Here is an 18,713-nt window from a genome sequence, read left to right on the forward strand (position 1 = left end):
AGCTATTGATCTTTTAAATTAGTTTGCCGATTCAGCATTTTTTCTTGTAATATGCTTGGATAGAAGGTGCCCCAAGTAAAGTAGCCAAAGTTGTTTTTCACATAATCGTAAAAAATTTTGTGACCACTTTATTTATTGCTACCATTTTTTTACAAATTTGTTTGATTTGAGTGAAATTTAATCACAAATGCATGCTTCTAAAAATTTAAATTTTTAAAGTTAAACTAGAAAGCAAGAATCTTTTAAAATTTATTGAAGAAAAAAATAATATTTTGAAGCTAGAAAAAAAACAAAACAATTATTATAATGTTTTTTTATTGTGTTTTAAAAATCCGATTATTTTTGCTACTTATATATTTCCTGATGCAACAAGTGGAGGTTAAATAAATCCAGTAAAAAAGCTTGTTATTTTGAAATGTTAAAAATATTGTTCTTTCCAGGGTCCATTTTATTTAAAACAGGCGTGTTGTTTCAATGTTCATGACAACATACTATATTATAACTGTACAGTAGTAGCTTATCCAAAGATGCAACAATTTGACTACAATTTTCAGTGGTGTTAACTTGAGAAGTCCATGTTTTTTTTGAACCTGTGCCTAGGATGACTTAAAAGGCCTAAAATCTTCTTTGACCGCCCAAATTTTTTTTTGCTATTTGTACTCCATTTGCAACAAGTTCAGTTGTGCTTTGGAGTCAACTCCTGCTTTTAAAAAAAAAACTATCTCTTTTTTCAGTGATTTTAAAATTTTGCGTTTTTTGCAAAACTTTAGTGCTTGCCAACAGTTAATTGCAGTTGTTTATAATGTTTAATCATGGTATATAAATCAATTAAATTTGAGATGGTGTTAGACTGCATACAAGTATGCCATTGATGTTGTACATCAGGGGTAATTGTCCCTTTGCCTGTCGTTTTTACATTTAAGATGATGTCACGGTTCAATACTTTAACGAATCATCAAGCATAGATTATTTTTTTATTTTCAGATACAGTAACATTCTGTTAAGTGAAGCAAATTTCTGTTGTTTTAATTCTATCAATAAAATCTTTACTCTGTTATGGTAATGCTCATATCACAATGACAACATTAGAAATTTCATCAAATCAAACTGAACCTGAAGGAATGGAAATATCGGATAAATCCTCTTTTAACAGCTTGCCGTTAAAATTTGAGAAAGAAAGTTCACTCAAACTTTTACATACTGTTGAGTCAAAAGGAAAGACTGACAATAAAAAATTGCAATCGAATAGCAACATTTGTCATCATGCTGAAAAAATGAAAAATATGCTTTTGCCTCGTTTATATGAAGCCTTGGAACTGGCCTATGATAGTGATCCAAATAAAGAATTCTCTTATATAAAACGCTTCAAACCATCTGTTGCTGGAGAAAGTAATAACTTACTGCATAGCAAAACAAACAAAGCCTCTTCACGTCACTCTGATGAAATACTTGCAAAGAAGTTAGAAGACGCTGAAAAAACAGTTGAACAGTTGCAAAAAAAGTGCAATCAGTACGTATTAAATTTCTTTCCTATAGCTATATTTATATTATGTTACACCGACCGTTCAGTGTACTTACTGTTGGAGAAATCAGTTGTGAGGTAGGCTTATCTATGGTAGTTCATGATGAGTGATGATTTTAAGTGCAAGCAAACACTGCCATATCTAAATAAAGCAGTTGTGAAATTATCATAAGCAGTAACACTAATAATAATTTAATATATTTTCATGATATTTGATCAAAGTTGCTCTGAACAGGTTTGTATCATTTTTTGTTTGTGCTGTTGTTTCAAAACCATGTTTACTCATCAGGAAGAACCACCATCTGTGTTAACACTGCTAACTTGCACAGCTTAAGTTGTTGTGCAATCATACAGTAATAGCTTGTATTAGAATGCAGTAACAGAATGTAAATCTTATGCAGCAGGGGTAAAATTTCTGTAACCTGTTGTCCTTAAGCAAGATTTCCTGTATGGGAGAGCAATAAACAATTAGTTTTATAGTTTCGTTGCATGCTACTGGTGGTGGTACTTGAAGGTTCTAAAATGACATTTAAGTAAAACTTAAGGTGATTCTAAAATGAGGCACATTTTAGATTCTGGTGGTCTGCTATTTAATACATCAATTAAGTCCAATTGAATAGCATATTAGTCAAAGATAATACCAAAGAGCGTATTAGCATGTCATTTAATCCATTTGTTTTTTACTGTGATTGTTTCTGCTGCTTTCTTAATTTAAAAATATTATACAGACTACAAAAACGGGAAGCAGAGTTAACATCCTCTCACGAGCGGAGAATATCGGAAGAAGTAGCTGCAGCATCTACTTCACAACTTCAGGTATGCTCAATGTCAAAGTGATCTATGCCAGTGCTACTCAAACTGTGATAATCGTACATGTGCCGGTGCGCAAGCACTTGACTGCCGGTACGCGATTATCTTGACACTAATTTAATTGAATATTGTTTTGTGTTGATCAGTATGTGTTTTTCGCTATGCTCATTGCTCAGGATGTTTTTTTTGCGGTTTAATTTTCGTACTGATGCTGTCAAGCGATTAGGATATATGACTTATCTAATTCTTCAAATGGCAAGACATGATTGCTTGGAAATGTCTACTATCTACATAAATAAGAGACAATCACTTTCAAAGGTAATTTATTCCGATTCTGATTAAAGTTATAATGCAATTACAAGTGCAAAAGAGTTAACAGGAAAAAAATGAGTTCAAGTTTTGTTTAACAATACAATACTTATATTTCGAATCTGGCTTTATAGCAACAGGCTATACTTGTGTGCCGACACCGCAATGTGTCGTTCGTGGAGTTGTGTGTAGTAACGACTCAGTTGAACTTTTTTGAAGAAAAAAACAAAAAAACAAATTAAAAGCTGCGCAAAACCGGATGTACCGACACCCTCATATAAATATAAAAATGACCTCAAGAACGAATGATATCATTCGTTTACAATACCATTTCAACATCATTGTGGAATTTTATTGTTAAGTATCTTTCAAAAACACCAGTACTGTATTTCAAAATGCAAATCGATAAGTCCTGCCGCTTTGGCTTCAACACATCTTCACCAACGGAGAAAAGTTGCTCTACCGCAGCACTGGAAGGAATGTGGTGTTATATGTAATGAAGAGACGTTTTAAATCGGCACTGGGAAAGCTCAAGAACTTGCTTCTGTTTGAAAAAAGGCCTCCACAGTTGACTTTTCTTTCCTTACTGACGTTTCATGCGACTGCACCAACATACCAAAAAATTCGTCTTCGGAGTCGTGACTAGTGTTGGTGTCACTCTTGTTGGTGTCACTCTTGTTGGTGTCAACGCGGCTTGATGTTTCCCGCAACAGTCGAATTATTTTTGCTTTGATTTTTTCACGCATTATTTTCATAAAAATTTCTAAAAACGAGTTATTTTTTCACTTTAAAATACTGGTCTACGCCATAAGTAAGTAGCACTGGTCTACGCCATAAGGTTTAAGATGTCATTTAAAAGCATTTTATTCCAATAACTTGAGTTTTTTCTTTTTAAGTTCAGGTCTCTTTGTTCTCACAAATTGTCTTGCTGAAACAATTCCCAAGATTTTGATTCGTATAAAATACAGTATGTACGAGTATATTATACTACTGTATTTTTAAATTGCGATTTTTAACAGGAAAAGAATCAAGAACTGGAAACAAGACTTCAAGAATACAAAAGAAAACAGACAGAAATGGAAGGAACCATTAGAAATGTATTTTGGCGTTTGTAATGAAGCTGACTAACTCGGTTACAGTAGACTATTTTTGATGGTACACAGTAGTTGGGTGCTGCCCAGCCCAGCTATTGCATAGTAGGGTGGGCCGTTTTTGACTTTTTTTCGAAATTCAAAAACGGCTAGTCATAAAAAGTGGCACATGCATGAAAAAAATTTCGCGTGCAAAATTTTATCAGTTTGGGGGTGCATCTTCTGCCCCCGCAGGGGGGTCAAACTTTCAATTTTTTGAAAAAAAAGGGGAAATTTCACTTTCCGTTTTAACATAATTTTTTTTATAATTTTTCTACTGGCTAGTTATAAATTGTAAGTGGGATGTACCCAGAACTTTCCTATGTAAAGGCATGTTCGAAGCTTAAGGTTTACTGCCCCCGCATCGACGACCAAAATGCTGAATTTTCACCAATTTGAAATGCTAATTTGTCATTGCTCAATAAACAAACTTGTCGCAAAAGGGCGAGATGGTGTTAACGCTGTACGCTCATTTATGTTCTGTCCACTGACTTTGCAGGATGATACGAACTGACAAACTATAAGACGTCGTCTTGCTTAAATTAAAAGCAATAGTAGCTTACGTTTGATCAGTTGCAGCTATAAAACGCAACCTATAATTTACTTCAGAATAAAAGCAATATGATCTGCAGGTTCCGTAAATGCAATGTACTGTACAGTTCCACGTGAATTGTTATCATGATTTTGTTTACACAAATTTGTCATTTACAAACCATTAAACGTTCACTTGACAGGCTACTACAGAACCACATACAAGAGTAAACTTTGTTTGACAGCAATGTAACGATAAAAAAGAACTTGTGTTAACAAAAAAAAAAACGAAATTGAGTTAAAAATACAACAAACAACAAAGTCTTTTAGCCAGTTCACCAGATTATTGCTCAAATTTAGTTTTGACTGAAGTTTATTGAATCATAAATCTTGTTTCGACTGGAACCTAGGAATTTTTTTTCCTTGATTGTAATATTGCTTTAATGTAGGCTACCCATCTCTTTCAACGCTGTCCACCACATGTGATGAGCATCTGTTGTGTGTGGCAGAGAAAACGTAGAAAACAACTGTTGTGAAGGCATCTTTGTTTTGATGTGCTCTTTTATAACATTGCTGTTAACACCACGCATCGCTGGAGGTTCCTTAACTGGAATATTTTGCCAGTCTATCATCTCAAAGTAACGTTCGGAACTGAACTGCAATATTGACAGGGTGAATTTTTGCTGACGAGTGCTGTAAGATGATAATATTCTTGAATTGAAAATTCTTCTCCATCCTAGTTCCCTTACATATACTCTTTGGTATAACATATGATTGCAATCAAAATGTTTTCAGGATGGGCATAAAACGCATACCTCTATATTACTTTGTTGAGGATATTGCAAGCTTTATTCAATAGCTTCTGAGCAGAGTGTAGAATTTTAAAGAAGTGTTTTTGGCCATTAGTAAAATTGCTTTCCTTTATAATGGTAAACCATACTGGAATATAAACATTCATAATATAGTCCACACGTTCCACCAATACAGCTGACGCGTTAGATGCAACATATAAACGTAGAATTCTATTGGCTGTGTTCAACCAGCATCTTGAGTGGTTCATCATACCTGGACTCCTATATGCGAAATGAATTGATATATCTCCACTTTTCACTGCTCTGTGCATGTGTAGAAGATATTTTTGGTCAGTGCTGAGGTCATTTTCATCAATTTCAATCTCTGGTGCCGGAACTGCTTTATATTTTACAACATCTAGTTGTGTGACAGTGGCTAGCTGCTTTATAATGGGCCCAGTGAAGCTATCAGGTCTGCTAGTATTGCCACATCTTTTATAAGATGCCTAAGAGGCAATTCATTACTATGGAGTAGGCATATTAACCATTGAAGTGGCTTTTGGAAATGATCTTTTTGACCTGTGTTTATTCCGGTTCCATCGCATCCAATTGCCATTACATTATCGTAGCTGATTTTATTGGATCCAAGATATTCAAGAATCCCGGTAGGCTAGCTATTGACACATTAGATCAGTTGGCTGCAGCAAAATGACCAATGAAATGATAGCTTGGCTCCTCAAGTAAAGTAATGTGTTCTTCAACTACGAAATGTTTTCGAAGTCGCCCAGCAATTTCATTTTGTTTGATGATTTAATCTTTTCGGCCATCAAACTATATGCTTTGCAAATTTAGGCACATGATAGGCCTACTTTCCATTTGAGTTGTAAACCTCATTTTTTTTCTCGCTCTTCTCACTTTGCTTTTATCTATGACAGATTGAGATTCGCTATCCGTTACAACTCCCGCATCTTGTAGAAATGATGAAGCAGTAAGTGCTGCAGACCTATCTGAAATACCAGTAGGCCTACGATCGCATGATTCAGCAAATACTACTAAACTGGAAGTAACCTTGCATTTTCTGGGGTTTTCCGAGGCAAAACTGGGTTGATAATCAAAATCTTCGCAGCGTTCTCCATTGGATGACAAAGTTTCTGAGCTTGAATAAGAAATTAAAGGTGTTTTAACCAAAGCGCTACTTGTGCCTGCTCCTGGGTCTTCACGTAAAGAACGGAATTGTTCTGATCTTGCGACTCACCTCGGAAAACGTTTAAAATTAGATTTTGTGGCCGATTTATCATGTTTATCAATCACCATTATGCGAGTTGTTCTTTGATCAAGAAGGAACTGTTGTTCTGTAACAGCGACACGATTTTCCTGCGGGCAAGTACATTCCAGAAAATTGGAACACTTAGGCTACCACAACCGATTTCAAATGTTTTTGCTTTGCAGATTCTTTCATTTGGTCCAAATTTTGCTGAAATTTAGGCCCACCTTTAGAATTTGATTTCAAATGGTTATTCATTTTTTTTTGTAACTGTTTATCATAAATATGTACTGATGTTCGTACCTCATTCGTATCATCCTGCAAAGTTAATGGATAGAACATAAATGAGCGTACAGCGTTAACACCATCTCGCCCTTTTGCGACAAGTTTGTTTATTGAGCAATGACAAATTAGCATTTCAAATTGGTGAAAATTCAGCATTTTGGTCGTCGATGCGGGGGCAGTAAACCTTAAGCTTCGAACATGCCTTTACATAGGAAAGTTCTGGGTACATCCCACTTACAATTTATAACTAGCCAGTAGAAAAATTATAAAAAAAATTATGTTAAAACGGAAAGTGAAATTTCCCCTTTTTTTTCAAAAAATTGAAAGTTTGACCCCCCTGCGGGGGCAGAAGATGCACCCCCAAACTGATAAAATTTTGCACGCGAAATTTTTTTCATGCATGTGCCACTTTTTATGACTAGCCGTTTTTGAATTTCGAAAAAAAGTCAAAAACGGCCCACCCTATTGCATAGGCTGCTGACCTGTAGAAATGTTTTAAAACACTACCGTACACAAAGAAAGGAAAACCGTTACACATTTTAGATATTTAGATCATTTAGCGCACTATGATGGGAGTTTTCAAATACCAGTTAAAGTGTATTTTCAGGCCTCGAAATTCACGGCGGACACCGCGGACATGTCCGCCGTCACAGCATGTGATGTCCGCGGGAAGTATCCTCTACATCGGTCATATTTGTCCGCCAGATATAACACAAGAACTAGCGATACAAATCGTCATTGCATAGCACGAACAATTGTTGCGAAAATATAATTTCCCGCGTATTCTAGCGCGCATCTAGAAAATGTGAATACTGTATCCCTTAGCTTCCATTCAAGCAGGAAAACTTTTTGATTTTTACGTTGCGTTAACGATTAATGACATTGAATCATCGTAACAAAGATGAATTCTTCGCTAAGAATCGATGGGAGTACCGGTAGTTCTACACTAATCACGCGCAGCTTAGTTCAAGTCTTATGTCACAATGTCTGGCTTTGATCTCCGAGTAATACTGATAAGGAAAGGTTGGTTACAAAATTAAAAATGCAAGTAGGCTATTACAGCAAGATGCAGCAAAAATTGTTAAGTTTTGGTATTACAGTAAGAAAAAGCCCAGGGAAAATTCACTTTCGCTCACATGACCTGCAAAAATAAACCTAAAAAAAGCCTAGTGATACTTTGCACAGCAGAAAATAGTAGCGATAGTGTAGAAGTTTTCCGGCTTGTGCCCAGAGCATTGTGACGCAGGAAGCCACACGACCTCGTTCAGTGGAAGTTAATCAGTTATGCGTCGTATTAAGCAGCTACACGACGCTTTGACTCTTCAAGCGCACGTCGTTGGTCGGATAAAAGCCTTTCAGAGTGACTTCGCTGAAATTTAAAGCCTTCTAAACTGTATAAGTGTATAGCTATTAGCTGTACTTCTCAAATGGCGAAGAAATATCAAGATAAAGTGATTAAGCATGACGATCGACGTTAAAACTGGTGTGCCCGCCGTGAGACTTAATTTGTCCGCCGAGATAGCTGCTCAGACCGGACACTTTTGTCCGCCGTCAACAAAAACGAATTTCGAGGCCTGATTTTATTTGGTGCACGATACACGACTTTATGCCGCGGTCCGAATGACGCAAACACGCATGACGCCAGACCCGAACGACTCAAAGCCCTAACGAACGACGCGAGATTTGATTATTTCGTACTAAAATAATTGTTTTTTTGATTACGGTAGCAATTTCAATTTTCAATTTTATTCAAACAAAAACATTAAAATTTATTTTACACTTGACAAAATAAAGATGAGACTTGGTTATTTCTCACTAAAACCAATTGCTTTTTATTTGTGATGCGTCAGCAGTTTCATTTTCACAGTAGAAATAGTAAATAGAAGTAGCGGTAAAACTATGGTTTCTCGCATTGATTTCTCTATTTTTCTTTATCAGCGTCAATAATAATTACACTGAGCTACGAGATGTTTTGACTGTTTCTGAATCAACTTTTTGCGTTGAATTAAAAAATGCAATCAGCCTTTTTCAATCAGGTCAAGTTGTTTTTCCATCACCTTTAAATGCTACCTTTGATCTTCGTTATATATACACAATTTTGTCGTTGTGATGTCATGAAAGCTTAATTCAACTGCTGAAAACTTTTTTTCGTAAAGTTGGTTTGAAAATTTTCTGATTATGAAATATCAGGGGTGTGGACTGTGGGTGTGGGTAGAGAGGGGGGGGGGTCACCAGTCACTTAAATTGCACAATTCGTGCACTTGAAACTTTTCTGTTTTGAAACTTGAATGCAAGACAAGAAATAGTGCTCAGTCAGTGGCGTAGCCAGAAAAAATTTTTAGGGGGGCCAAATATTTGATGAATTGAAAGACAAAGTGTTTGGTTTAAGACATCGCCATCTGATGTGCAGTAGCGTGTCCTGGTGGGTTAAGCAAGGTAAGCAATGAAGCTGGTGGGGGGTTAGAGCGTGCCGAAGGCACGCGTATTCTAGGGGGTCCGTGGGCATGCTCCCCTGGAAAATTTAGTAAAATTGCACTCAAATAATGGATTATAGCGCTTTGTGGAAACACTTTCAGGGTAATATTTGTATGAAATTTATTAGCAGATAAATAGCTATTAACTTGTTAAAGGTAGCTGTTACACACGAACGGGAAAAAACTGCGGCTAAAATTAGAGAATACAAAAAACTCAGCTACACAAAAACCCAACTGAGTAAGCGATTCTGAAATTGCTTCCACAGAATAGTTAAAAGAAGCGTAAATCGAGTAAATTTTTCGCGATTTACGATTTGCAAAATTTATTGGTGTTTTTCTGTGTGTCTAAAAAAAGTCCTGGGGGTTGTTAATAGCCAGATATCTTGGAAAACCATATAAATTTATACAAATTATATTATATTTTCAACAAAGGGTTCAACTTCGAAATCCAAACTTTGAAAATTTGGGGGGGGGCATGGCCCCTTTCTCCCCCCCCCCTGGCTACGCCTATGTGCTCAGTGACATTCCAAGAACAGATTATTAATGAAGTTGGTGTTTTTTAATCATTGTTACCAACCAAACATTTACAAACGTGTTTATAACATCATTATTGTCTTTCAGTCACATCAAGAGTTTTGGCCGTTTTTCATCTTTTAGTTGTCAACTGAACTTCAACTAATTTTAAGGAAAAAAGCATTTCTATGCGTGCGTTTCTGCCTTGCTAAAATCTTAATATTTGGTCGTAACCGGTCAACCGCTTCCATTGAGAGGGTATCTGAACTTTTTTATCATTATATTGCCATGATGGCTTTTTTACATGATGTATTAACTATTAATTATCTATTTTTGTTTATCACTCATCAGCGCAAACTATACTTAATCATTTTGTCTACATTGAGGTTTCAGAAAGACATAAAGTTTTATTTTGACTAGGCCAACAGCAATTAGCTATAGCCTAACCAAGAAATTTTCTGTGACGGAATTTAAGTCAAAAAATGTCTAGGTGGTATCAAAATTTCTAAATTTTAAAAATAATTCTAAACGAGATTAACTGCGGGAAACCACACTTAGCCTACACTTCGAGTTTGCCAAACGTTTCTGATTAGTAAGAGTTCCCTGCAGACGTGTCCATTAAGATTAAAGCCTCATCTTTATTTTGTAAAGTGGAAAAAAATGATATTGCTCCCGTGCAAATGAAACTACTACCGTATTAAAACATAAAAAAAACAATTGATTTCAGTGAGAAATAGTCTCATCTTTCTTTTGTTAAGTGCAAAAACAATTTTTATATTTTTGTTTGTATAAAGAGTGAAAATTGAAATTGCTACCGTGACAAATGAAATTACTACCGAATTCAATTAATTTTAGTACGAAATAATCAAATCTCGCGTCATTCACGCATTGTGGCATTCGGGCCTTGCGTTATTCATTGCGGTATTCAGGTCTTGCGTCATTCGCGCCTTGCGGCCTAAGGATGGCGTCAGTAGGACCCCGGCAAAAAGTCATAGACCGCACTATTATGCCAAGTGTATGTTTTCGCCTTGGCATATAAGTGTGCTTGCACGTCCAGGCACATTGAATTGAGTATGCACACTAACAGCAAGTTGTTGGGTAACTCAAATGTAAGCCCAGATTGATTCTTGCAAAGTTTAGCTGTCCTGAAAGTAATGGAACATTTTATTTTGGGGTCAATTTAGTAGTTTTAATGCTAACATTTTTGATATTCGTCAGTTTGTTTTCAGCACGACACTAATGCATTTTCGTGAAATATCCTTTCCAGATTTGTAAGCGGTCGTCGTGCGTTTTCGGGATTATTCATAACACTTTTTCATACAATTTCACGTATTTCAGCTAAATGGCATGAACTTGCAATGGCAAGAATACAATAAAAAAAAAGATGCTGCAATGAAGAAACTGCAAGAATCATTTGAAGAATTAAAAGAAAGAAACCGACAACTGCAGACAGAACTGGATAGGTATTCTGATGAAAGCAGCGATATTGTTTTCACCGAAGCACAACAAGTAAGAACATCGGAGCTTTGCCGTAACTTTAATGGTTTATAAACTGTACAGTGTACATTGTGACAAATTGCTTTACCACTGTATGTTAGCAACTATTTTTTCATCAAATCACCTCTCTATCAAAATTTTATTTTTTTATCAAAAATTGAAATACATAACTCCAAATCTACGTTGCTCTGCACAGTCGACGTGTTGGCTTTGTTTGTTATTTGTTTTGTTATCACTCTGGCAAGATTATATGTGATGTTAATGTGTTGTAGCCCACTTTTGCTGGACGCTTTTTGGGTTTCCAACACAAGTGCCAAAATTTAGTAGCCCAAAACTAAAGTAGCTCTAAATCGCACCTAGTACTCAAACTATAAACTTTACTAGCGATTTTGGTTACTAACAATTAAATTTGAAGCTGCAAGTTGGCATGGCCTTTGTGTTAAGGTCACCAATCACCATGGGTTTAAGTACTTCATTGAGACGCATCTTTGTAAAACTCAAACCCACTTTTGAGTGTCGCCACTCGCTTTGATTGCTCAATTTATGTTCCTATTTGATGACCAATAGTGTGGTAACAGTGCTATGATATCAGCGGTTCCGAACACATTGTGCTTGCTCGTGTCAATATTACACTTGTTTTTATAAACGATTGCATTGATTCATGACCGAATGTAGAAGTTTACTTTTGTACTCGCTTTATTTGTGTACAAATTCTAACCCAAAGGTAGCTTGGCCCGTTGTTGACACCATCCACGCGCATATGTCCAATATAAAAAACTATTTCAAAGGAACTGTGGGAATGAAGTTTTGCCAGAAAGCTGAAAATTTATATGGTGTTGACATTAGGAAAATTATTGTTCAACTTGCTTAAACAAGAATTCTCAAGTTATTAATGTGCATTTAAATTGTTTCAACAACAATTACATAGTTTTTCAAGGTGCAATATCTGATTTTGATCAATTCGCCATATTTTCACTCATACTCATGCACTGGCGTCTTGCTATTTGTTTACAGCGTGTCATTGATGGCTTTTATCAACGGATTCGAGAGGACGCCGACTTGTTTCGCGATCAACGCGATGCGACGGTGCAGGACGCGCAGCATAATATTTCCGTTGCGAAGCAGCGTCAAGAGACCGCTGAGAAGATCGCCGAAGATTTGCAGAAGAAAGTTGAAGCTTACGAACTGGAAGAAATCGAGTATAAACAGCAAATTGATGAATTACAAGCAGCTCTGGTGGTGGCGGCAAGGAGAAGCAACCAACCTGCTCCTGATCAAAACCTCATCCAAAATCTCAAAGAAAAGGTACAATACGCCGATGATTTATGGATAATAATACTGTAGATTTTCAGGCACTGTATTTTCTATTTCTAAACGAAGTATGTTAACTGGTAATAGATCTACACTTATGCATTCTGACACGACACGCAGCCAAATAAACATTTTTATTGACTTATTCTTATCAAAACCTGCGTGATTAATTTCAAAGCTTTTTTATGGTTTTGTCTTATATTTATCGAAGTTGTAATGAAACACGTGTTAGATTACCAGTTCTCAACTTTTTGTCTTGGCGGACCTCTTTTGGTGCCTTTGAAGCGGTCACGGACCCCTAAAAAAATTATCTGAATTTTTGGTATGTCGCGTCTCAAACGAATCAAATGTTTCATAGCCTAAGTTTCGAAGTGACAGACTAAGAAGAATTTTCTGAACTCGCGACGCACTTATGACAATTGATGACATTGACGAAGTTATGCTAATATGCTATATAGCAGTGGTTCCCAACGCATGGGTCGCGACCCAAAGTTGGGTCGCCTGATTATTTTTTTGGGTTGCTTGTTTTTCAGACATATTGTATCTTAGGCAAAAAAATAACAATAAAAAAAATTTAAAACGTGAAGAGATCAATCACAAAACTGGAAAATGTAAACACAAGTCATGATGCGTTTCATGTCGAGACATCGGAAAGCTTTGCAGCATGATCGTAGTGTAAGAAGTTTTAACAGTTTTTATTATTATTATTAAATGTAAACCCAAAAATTTCAGTCTCAAACATAAATTAACTTGCCAAAATTTCAGGATATACATTGTAACGTGCACTATATGTTACGAACGCTATGTCGGACAAACCATGACAAATTTTTCCACACGTTGGTCTACACATGGTCTGATGTGGTAAAACGCATCAAAGGCAATAGCCCCAAGTGCTGTATGGGCTCACTGCTTTCTCCACAGAGGGACCTTTGCTTGCAAAAAGCTGTCTCAAGAGCTGCACGAAGTATTGAATGATGTTGTGAAGTGTGTAAACTTCATCAAAACAAGTCAACTAAATCGGCGTTTGTTTTCGTCTTTGTGCACTGACATGGATTCTGATTATTATCGAGTATTGCTGCTGCACACAGAAGTGCGATGGTTGTCACGAGGTCGTGTCCCGAAGCGAGTTTATAATTTGCCGGAGGAGATTGCTATCTTACTGAGGCAACAGAACTGAGTGAGATTAGCCGAGACGTTTTTGCAAGAAGATTCAAAAGTTGCTTACCTTGCCGATATATTTGACTTTCTGAATTCTCTAAATTTATCTATGCAAGGCAACGGTTTTACAGTGATTGATCGCGCCCCAAAAGTTTCTGCTTACTACAAAAAACTCATATTCTGGAAAATTTATGTCACCAGAGATGAGTACGATGATACGATACATTTTCTCAGCTAACGCAATATATTTGTGGCAAGGAAGTTGATATTAAGCAAACCATAATTGGACACCTGGAACAGATTGACAAAAAGTTTGTGCACTACTATGGAGAATCTCTAACACTTAATAGCCAAAATGATTGGATAATTGATCTATTTGTTGGAAAAGTTCTGCCTCAACTTCCCACCCATGTTGCAGAACAGTTTATTAACATACCGACAGAAGGAGGAAATCGTATTTCTTTTGCGTCCTTCAAACACAAATACCCCAAAGATTCTGCAAACATCCACTTTTGGGCTTCCATGTGCAAAGTGTATCCCACAGTTTCAAAATTAGTGAGTCAAAAACAGATTCTATTTGCAACAACTTGGCTTTGTGAGACTGGATTTAGCGCCATGTGTGTATTGAAAACTAAACAGCGAAACCGGCTGGAAGTTAAAGCCGACATCCGGCTATGCCTAAGCAAAATAACGCCTCGACTTCAAAAACTCACTGACAGCAAGCCAGCACAGCTATCTCATTAGTGATTTGATAAACATAGTATTTTAGGGAAAAGTTACTGTTTTTGTAGTGCTGTTTGTTTGCAACACAATCTTGTATGGTTTTTAAAATACTACGACAATTTGCTTGGGTCGCAAGATTTTACCGAACTGAATTTTTTTTGAAAATGGGTCGCCTTAAAAACGAGTTGGGAACCACTGCTATATAGGCTATAATACAGTATCTTGCCACACAAGATCAAAAATCGGTAATCTACGCCTACGGAATATGCTGATTTAATGTTTTTCTATAAATTTTATCAATATTTTATAGAATTTCGCGACCGTTACAAAGAATTTCTCCATTTTTTTCATTTGTAATCAATATTTTGTTGTAATCACAGTCATGGCAAACCTGTGCTCGTGCTGATAGACTGCTGACCAACGTTTGTATTTCAAAGTTAAGCATAGATTAACAATCCGCTGTTACAAACAAATTAAGATGAACATAGTCAACATAGGCTTCTTTAAAGATTTAACTCATTTATATGATTTTTTTTAGTTCTGAAACCAATCCTTTGTGCGATGTCCTTTGAAATTTCAAACTATGCACACTTGCACAGTTTGAGAATTACTGATAGTTACAGAATCAGTAATGTTAACGCAATTCAAATTTCGTATAAATCACAACCCTTATAATTATATTATCACTCTTGCAAGTGTCCATTTATGTCGCATGATGTTTTGAAATGTATGCCGGTGACAGCTTATCAGCAATGCGTCGTCTTCTGTTTGCAGCTTAAGCGTTGCGAGGAGGATTGCAAGCGAATTTCTGGGGAATACCAAAACGTTCTTAGTGAAAACTCCAAGCTTACGCAGCGTCTTCATGACACTTTGATGCACAGGGTAAGCTGGTTAAGGTTTATTATTATTGCAAGGCAGACTAGTCTTTGATAAACAAAAGAAAACTACATGGCCAAGTGGCGAGAGCCTTTGTTTGACGTTCGAAAGATGTTAAGGGTAGCACACGCTTGTTCAGTTACCGCTTAAGAGCATGTGGCTGTGTGCTGTTGGTAAGGCACCTGAATGGTATGTTTGAAAGTGGACACACATATTAGGTACCTTCCCGTCATCTAAATCTTCAAACATTGGGCGTAAGCCTGCAACGTCAAAAATAACTAGAAGATCGCGCCAGCTTTATAAAGCTATTGCCTTTTTATATAATGCTTTGTTGCTTTGGTGTCTTCTTACCAGCCATAGTTTCAGTTACACTGCCAGAAAAGATATTCCCTTGTAGGTAATTCCCCTGGTGTTGATAAGCAATTTTCAAAAGGTGGTGTCAGAGATTACGCAATTTTGTCAGAAGTTGCGTCACGATGTTAAACATGACACGGAACTCGCAACATTTATCGAAACAGATGGAAAGCAATCAAAAACACTCCTCAATTTTATGTAAAGTGAACCTAACACCAGACCCAGAAGAAAAACCTACCACTACCTTAGAATGGTGACTTCCTTTTGTAAAATAACTCAAAATTTGTACAGTAATAGCGTAATATGAAAATTCTACAAATAATCAAAACAAAAAAATTGAAATGTTTTGGCCATATGATTTGCCATAAATCTATTCGAAGGCAACGACTAGAAGGAAAAGTGAATGGAAAACGCAATAAGGGCATACCACCAAGAATTGGGACTAATGATATTAAAGACTGGTCAGAACTTGATTACAAAACTGCAATAGAAAAATCTCACAACAGAGAAATTTGGCGCTTCCATGCCTCCAACTCTCGACGAGAGGAAGGAACTTAATACGATGATATGATTAGGGATAAAAATCGTTTTTGTTCTATTTCGTTTTTGTTTTAAATCAGTCGTTTTTTTAGCAAACGGTCTGTCAAAAGTTTAAGTGCTGGAATAAAATTTGCATTTTTGCTTCTCTCTATCAGTCGGCTAGACTACAGATTCATCGTCGTCGTTGTTGTGTGACCGTCTGGGGCCGAGGGTCTATTCTTTTACCACCCTATTTTCACGATGTCTCCAGATTAAGCTGGAAGGCTACTAGAGAGCAGCCAGTTTTTTTGTTCCATCGCCCAAGACACGCGGACCTTCCAATCCATTAAGTTGCTTTAAGATGGTGCAATCGTTGATGACGTTGGTCTGCGGTCTGTTCCTCGACACCACATTCACAGGCAGAGAATTGGGCATGATTGAGCGGAAAAGCCCGGCGCCCGTACCGAGACGGTTGAGGCGCACCCATGCCTGTCTTCGTAGCGTCAGGCCTGGCCGGTGGGACGGGTGTCGGCATCGGGGATGAACAGATGAAGTCTAGTGGTGTTTGACTTCCATTGAGAGTTCCATTTATGGTCCGCCCAATTAGCCGCAGAGATGTTTTGTCCATCAGCTTCGTTGATCAGAAGTTGAGCGGCTGGCACGAATGGGTGTCTTGATTTCAGTCGACGGAGGTGCTCTCTTGGGGGAGCGGAGATCTTAGAATGGAGATGGTTTGGCTCCAGGGCCTGTCGACCGAGAGACATAGTGGGATATGAAATGAAAACTAGAAAAAATCGAACGTCACAGGGGGGTATATCATATCTCAAAAACTAGAGCTGATGAAAAAAAATGGTTACTTTTTTAGAGTCAGCGCTCCGAAATATACCTCAAAATAGGCCAGCATTCCAGGAAAAAATGTCGGCCAGTGTTATTCGCACTACCACATGCAGTTTTCAATTGGTTGTGACTTTTCAGTGGCATATCATCAAGGGCGGTTGATAATCAGATACACACCGTGCTGCGCTTGGGCATCTTCGGCTAACAGTGCTGTATGAGAGTCTTATTATGATATTTTTTCAGAGGCGAGGTCCAACTCACGTGTTGTCCATGGATCAAAGGTCCAGTCAACAACCCTCCTCCATGCCAGTACTCGATACCAGGGAAGAAACAAGGTCTCTGGTGCTTCCCAGCGTAGAATCGGATCAATTGATTGTACTGGACTAACTGGTGTGACCGGTTTATGTGTCGAACTAGAAGCCGAAGTTCGCTGCTTCAATTCCAGACAATGTCCATGCACGGCTGTCACGGTGCAGAATAGTTTAAGCTAATCACATCATTATTTTGTATCTGTTTGCCTAATACCTTTTATATGTCTTTAAACATGTTTAAAGTCGTCGTTTTCCGCCATCCATGATTGACGTTACTAACATCAGTGCTGTAAATTTCGCTGAATTTCGCCACATCGTCAAGTTGACCTGTTCTCTCTATGATTACTTGATATGTTATGAAAATAAAAGCGATTAAAAGCTTGAAAAAACAGATTTAGTTTTAGTATCTTAATCAAACTTTTTTGTGTGTTTCTTGATTTTGCTGTATTTTTTTCTGTTGGAATTTTTTTCAAACTTAATCCAATCATTACGATGGCCTCCTGTGACAACATTGAGGCTATGTTAGTTAAAGCAAAGTTTGATTGCATTGTCCGGATGTTGCTGTTGGAATGAATGCTTTGCTTTTGAAAGATAATTTTTTGAAGTGGTAAAACGTTGTCCAGTTCATGGGTTTTCATACTTTTTGTTGATTAAAGCAAACCCTGCAATCTTATTATTATTATCAGGTTTAGGTTTCATATGAAGAGAGTCAGTTGTCCAGTGGGTTGAAATTCGTTTTATTTTAATGAGAAATTGCTTATATCAGTTTACTTGAGTTATTGGCGCGGCTTGTACAATTGTACATAATTCTTTAATCTTAATGTGTAGCCTAGTCCTTTGTTTTTGTGTATTTGTGGATTAAAAAACAAGATCATACATTTTGCATGACACGACTGTGCGCGCTCTGAGAGAAGATTGGTTCAATTTGTCTAAGTGTAATTTATCAACATTTTGGTCCATCCGGACAAACCTCCTATATTTCAGTTCGTGTAATTTGCCATTGTCTGATTTTAGCAATTTTGTTAATTAGTCACCTCTGTATCTCCGAGAAAACGTTTTTTAGGCCAAATCGTGATTTTGAGGTGTGATTTATATGTTCAATTGGTTTTTACAGCTATATTGGAGAGGTTACCGCAACATGAGCACTGAGCAGATTCCACGCGTGAGATCTCAAACAAAGAAATTTTGTTTTTATTAACAGAACAACGAAAATTATTATACATTAAGTGTCAAAGATGGATGGATGGTCATTTTATTTTTGTTTGGATGCGAAACGTACATAAAACACAAACGTACAGTGTGCATCCAATGAGAGAGTGCGAAAGACCGTAGCCCTGAAGGCGTCGAGTCTGCACTCTCTCATTCAAACAATTTTACGAAAGAAAGTATTACGTTTTTTTAATAGCAAATTGACACAAAAAAGAAGAAGGAAGGAAAAACAGAAAAAAAAACAAATGCAGATACAGACGCAAGAAATACAAAAAATAATAACAATGGA

At 36.9% G+C, this 18,713-nt stretch overlaps 1 protein-coding gene across 1 annotated transcript; it reads left to right on the forward strand.

Annotated features, from left to right (window-relative positions):
* Positions 1–988: 988 nt before the first annotated feature.
* Positions 989–18,103, forward strand: LOC145768606 (uncharacterized). The gene is made up of 7 exons (XM_082580140.1): positions 989–1,510; positions 2,251–2,338; positions 3,661–3,738; positions 10,968–11,138; positions 12,141–12,431; positions 15,093–15,200; positions 17,148–18,103. The coding sequence occupies exons 1-7, from the start codon at positions 1,077–1,079 to the stop codon at positions 17,289–17,291; spliced, it is 1,314 nt and encodes a 437-aa protein (XP_082436266.1). The 5' UTR covers positions 989–1,076; the 3' UTR covers positions 17,292–18,103.
* The last annotated feature ends 610 nt before the right edge of the window (positions 18,104–18,713 follow it).

Source organism: Aplidium turbinatum, chromosome 4 (genome assembly GCF_918807975.1).
Source record: "Aplidium turbinatum chromosome 4, kaAplTurb1.1, whole genome shotgun sequence".
NCBI lineage: Eukaryota > Metazoa > Chordata > Ascidiacea > Aplousobranchia > Polyclinidae > Aplidium > Aplidium turbinatum.

Bases quoted from the DNA above. Each gene is read 5' to 3' on its own strand.
- LOC145768606 (XM_082580140.1), top strand. From the start codon at position 1,077: ATGACAACATTAGAAATTTCATCAAATCAAACTGAACCTGAAGGAATG. The intron at 2,339-3,660 runs GTATGCTCAATG...GATTTTTAACAG, and splicing joins CATCTACTTCACAACTTCAG to GAAAAGAATCAAGAACTGGA. The intron at 3,739-10,967 runs GTATTTTGGCGT...CACGTATTTCAG, and splicing joins TGGAAGGAACCATTAGAAAT to CTAAATGGCATGAACTTGCA.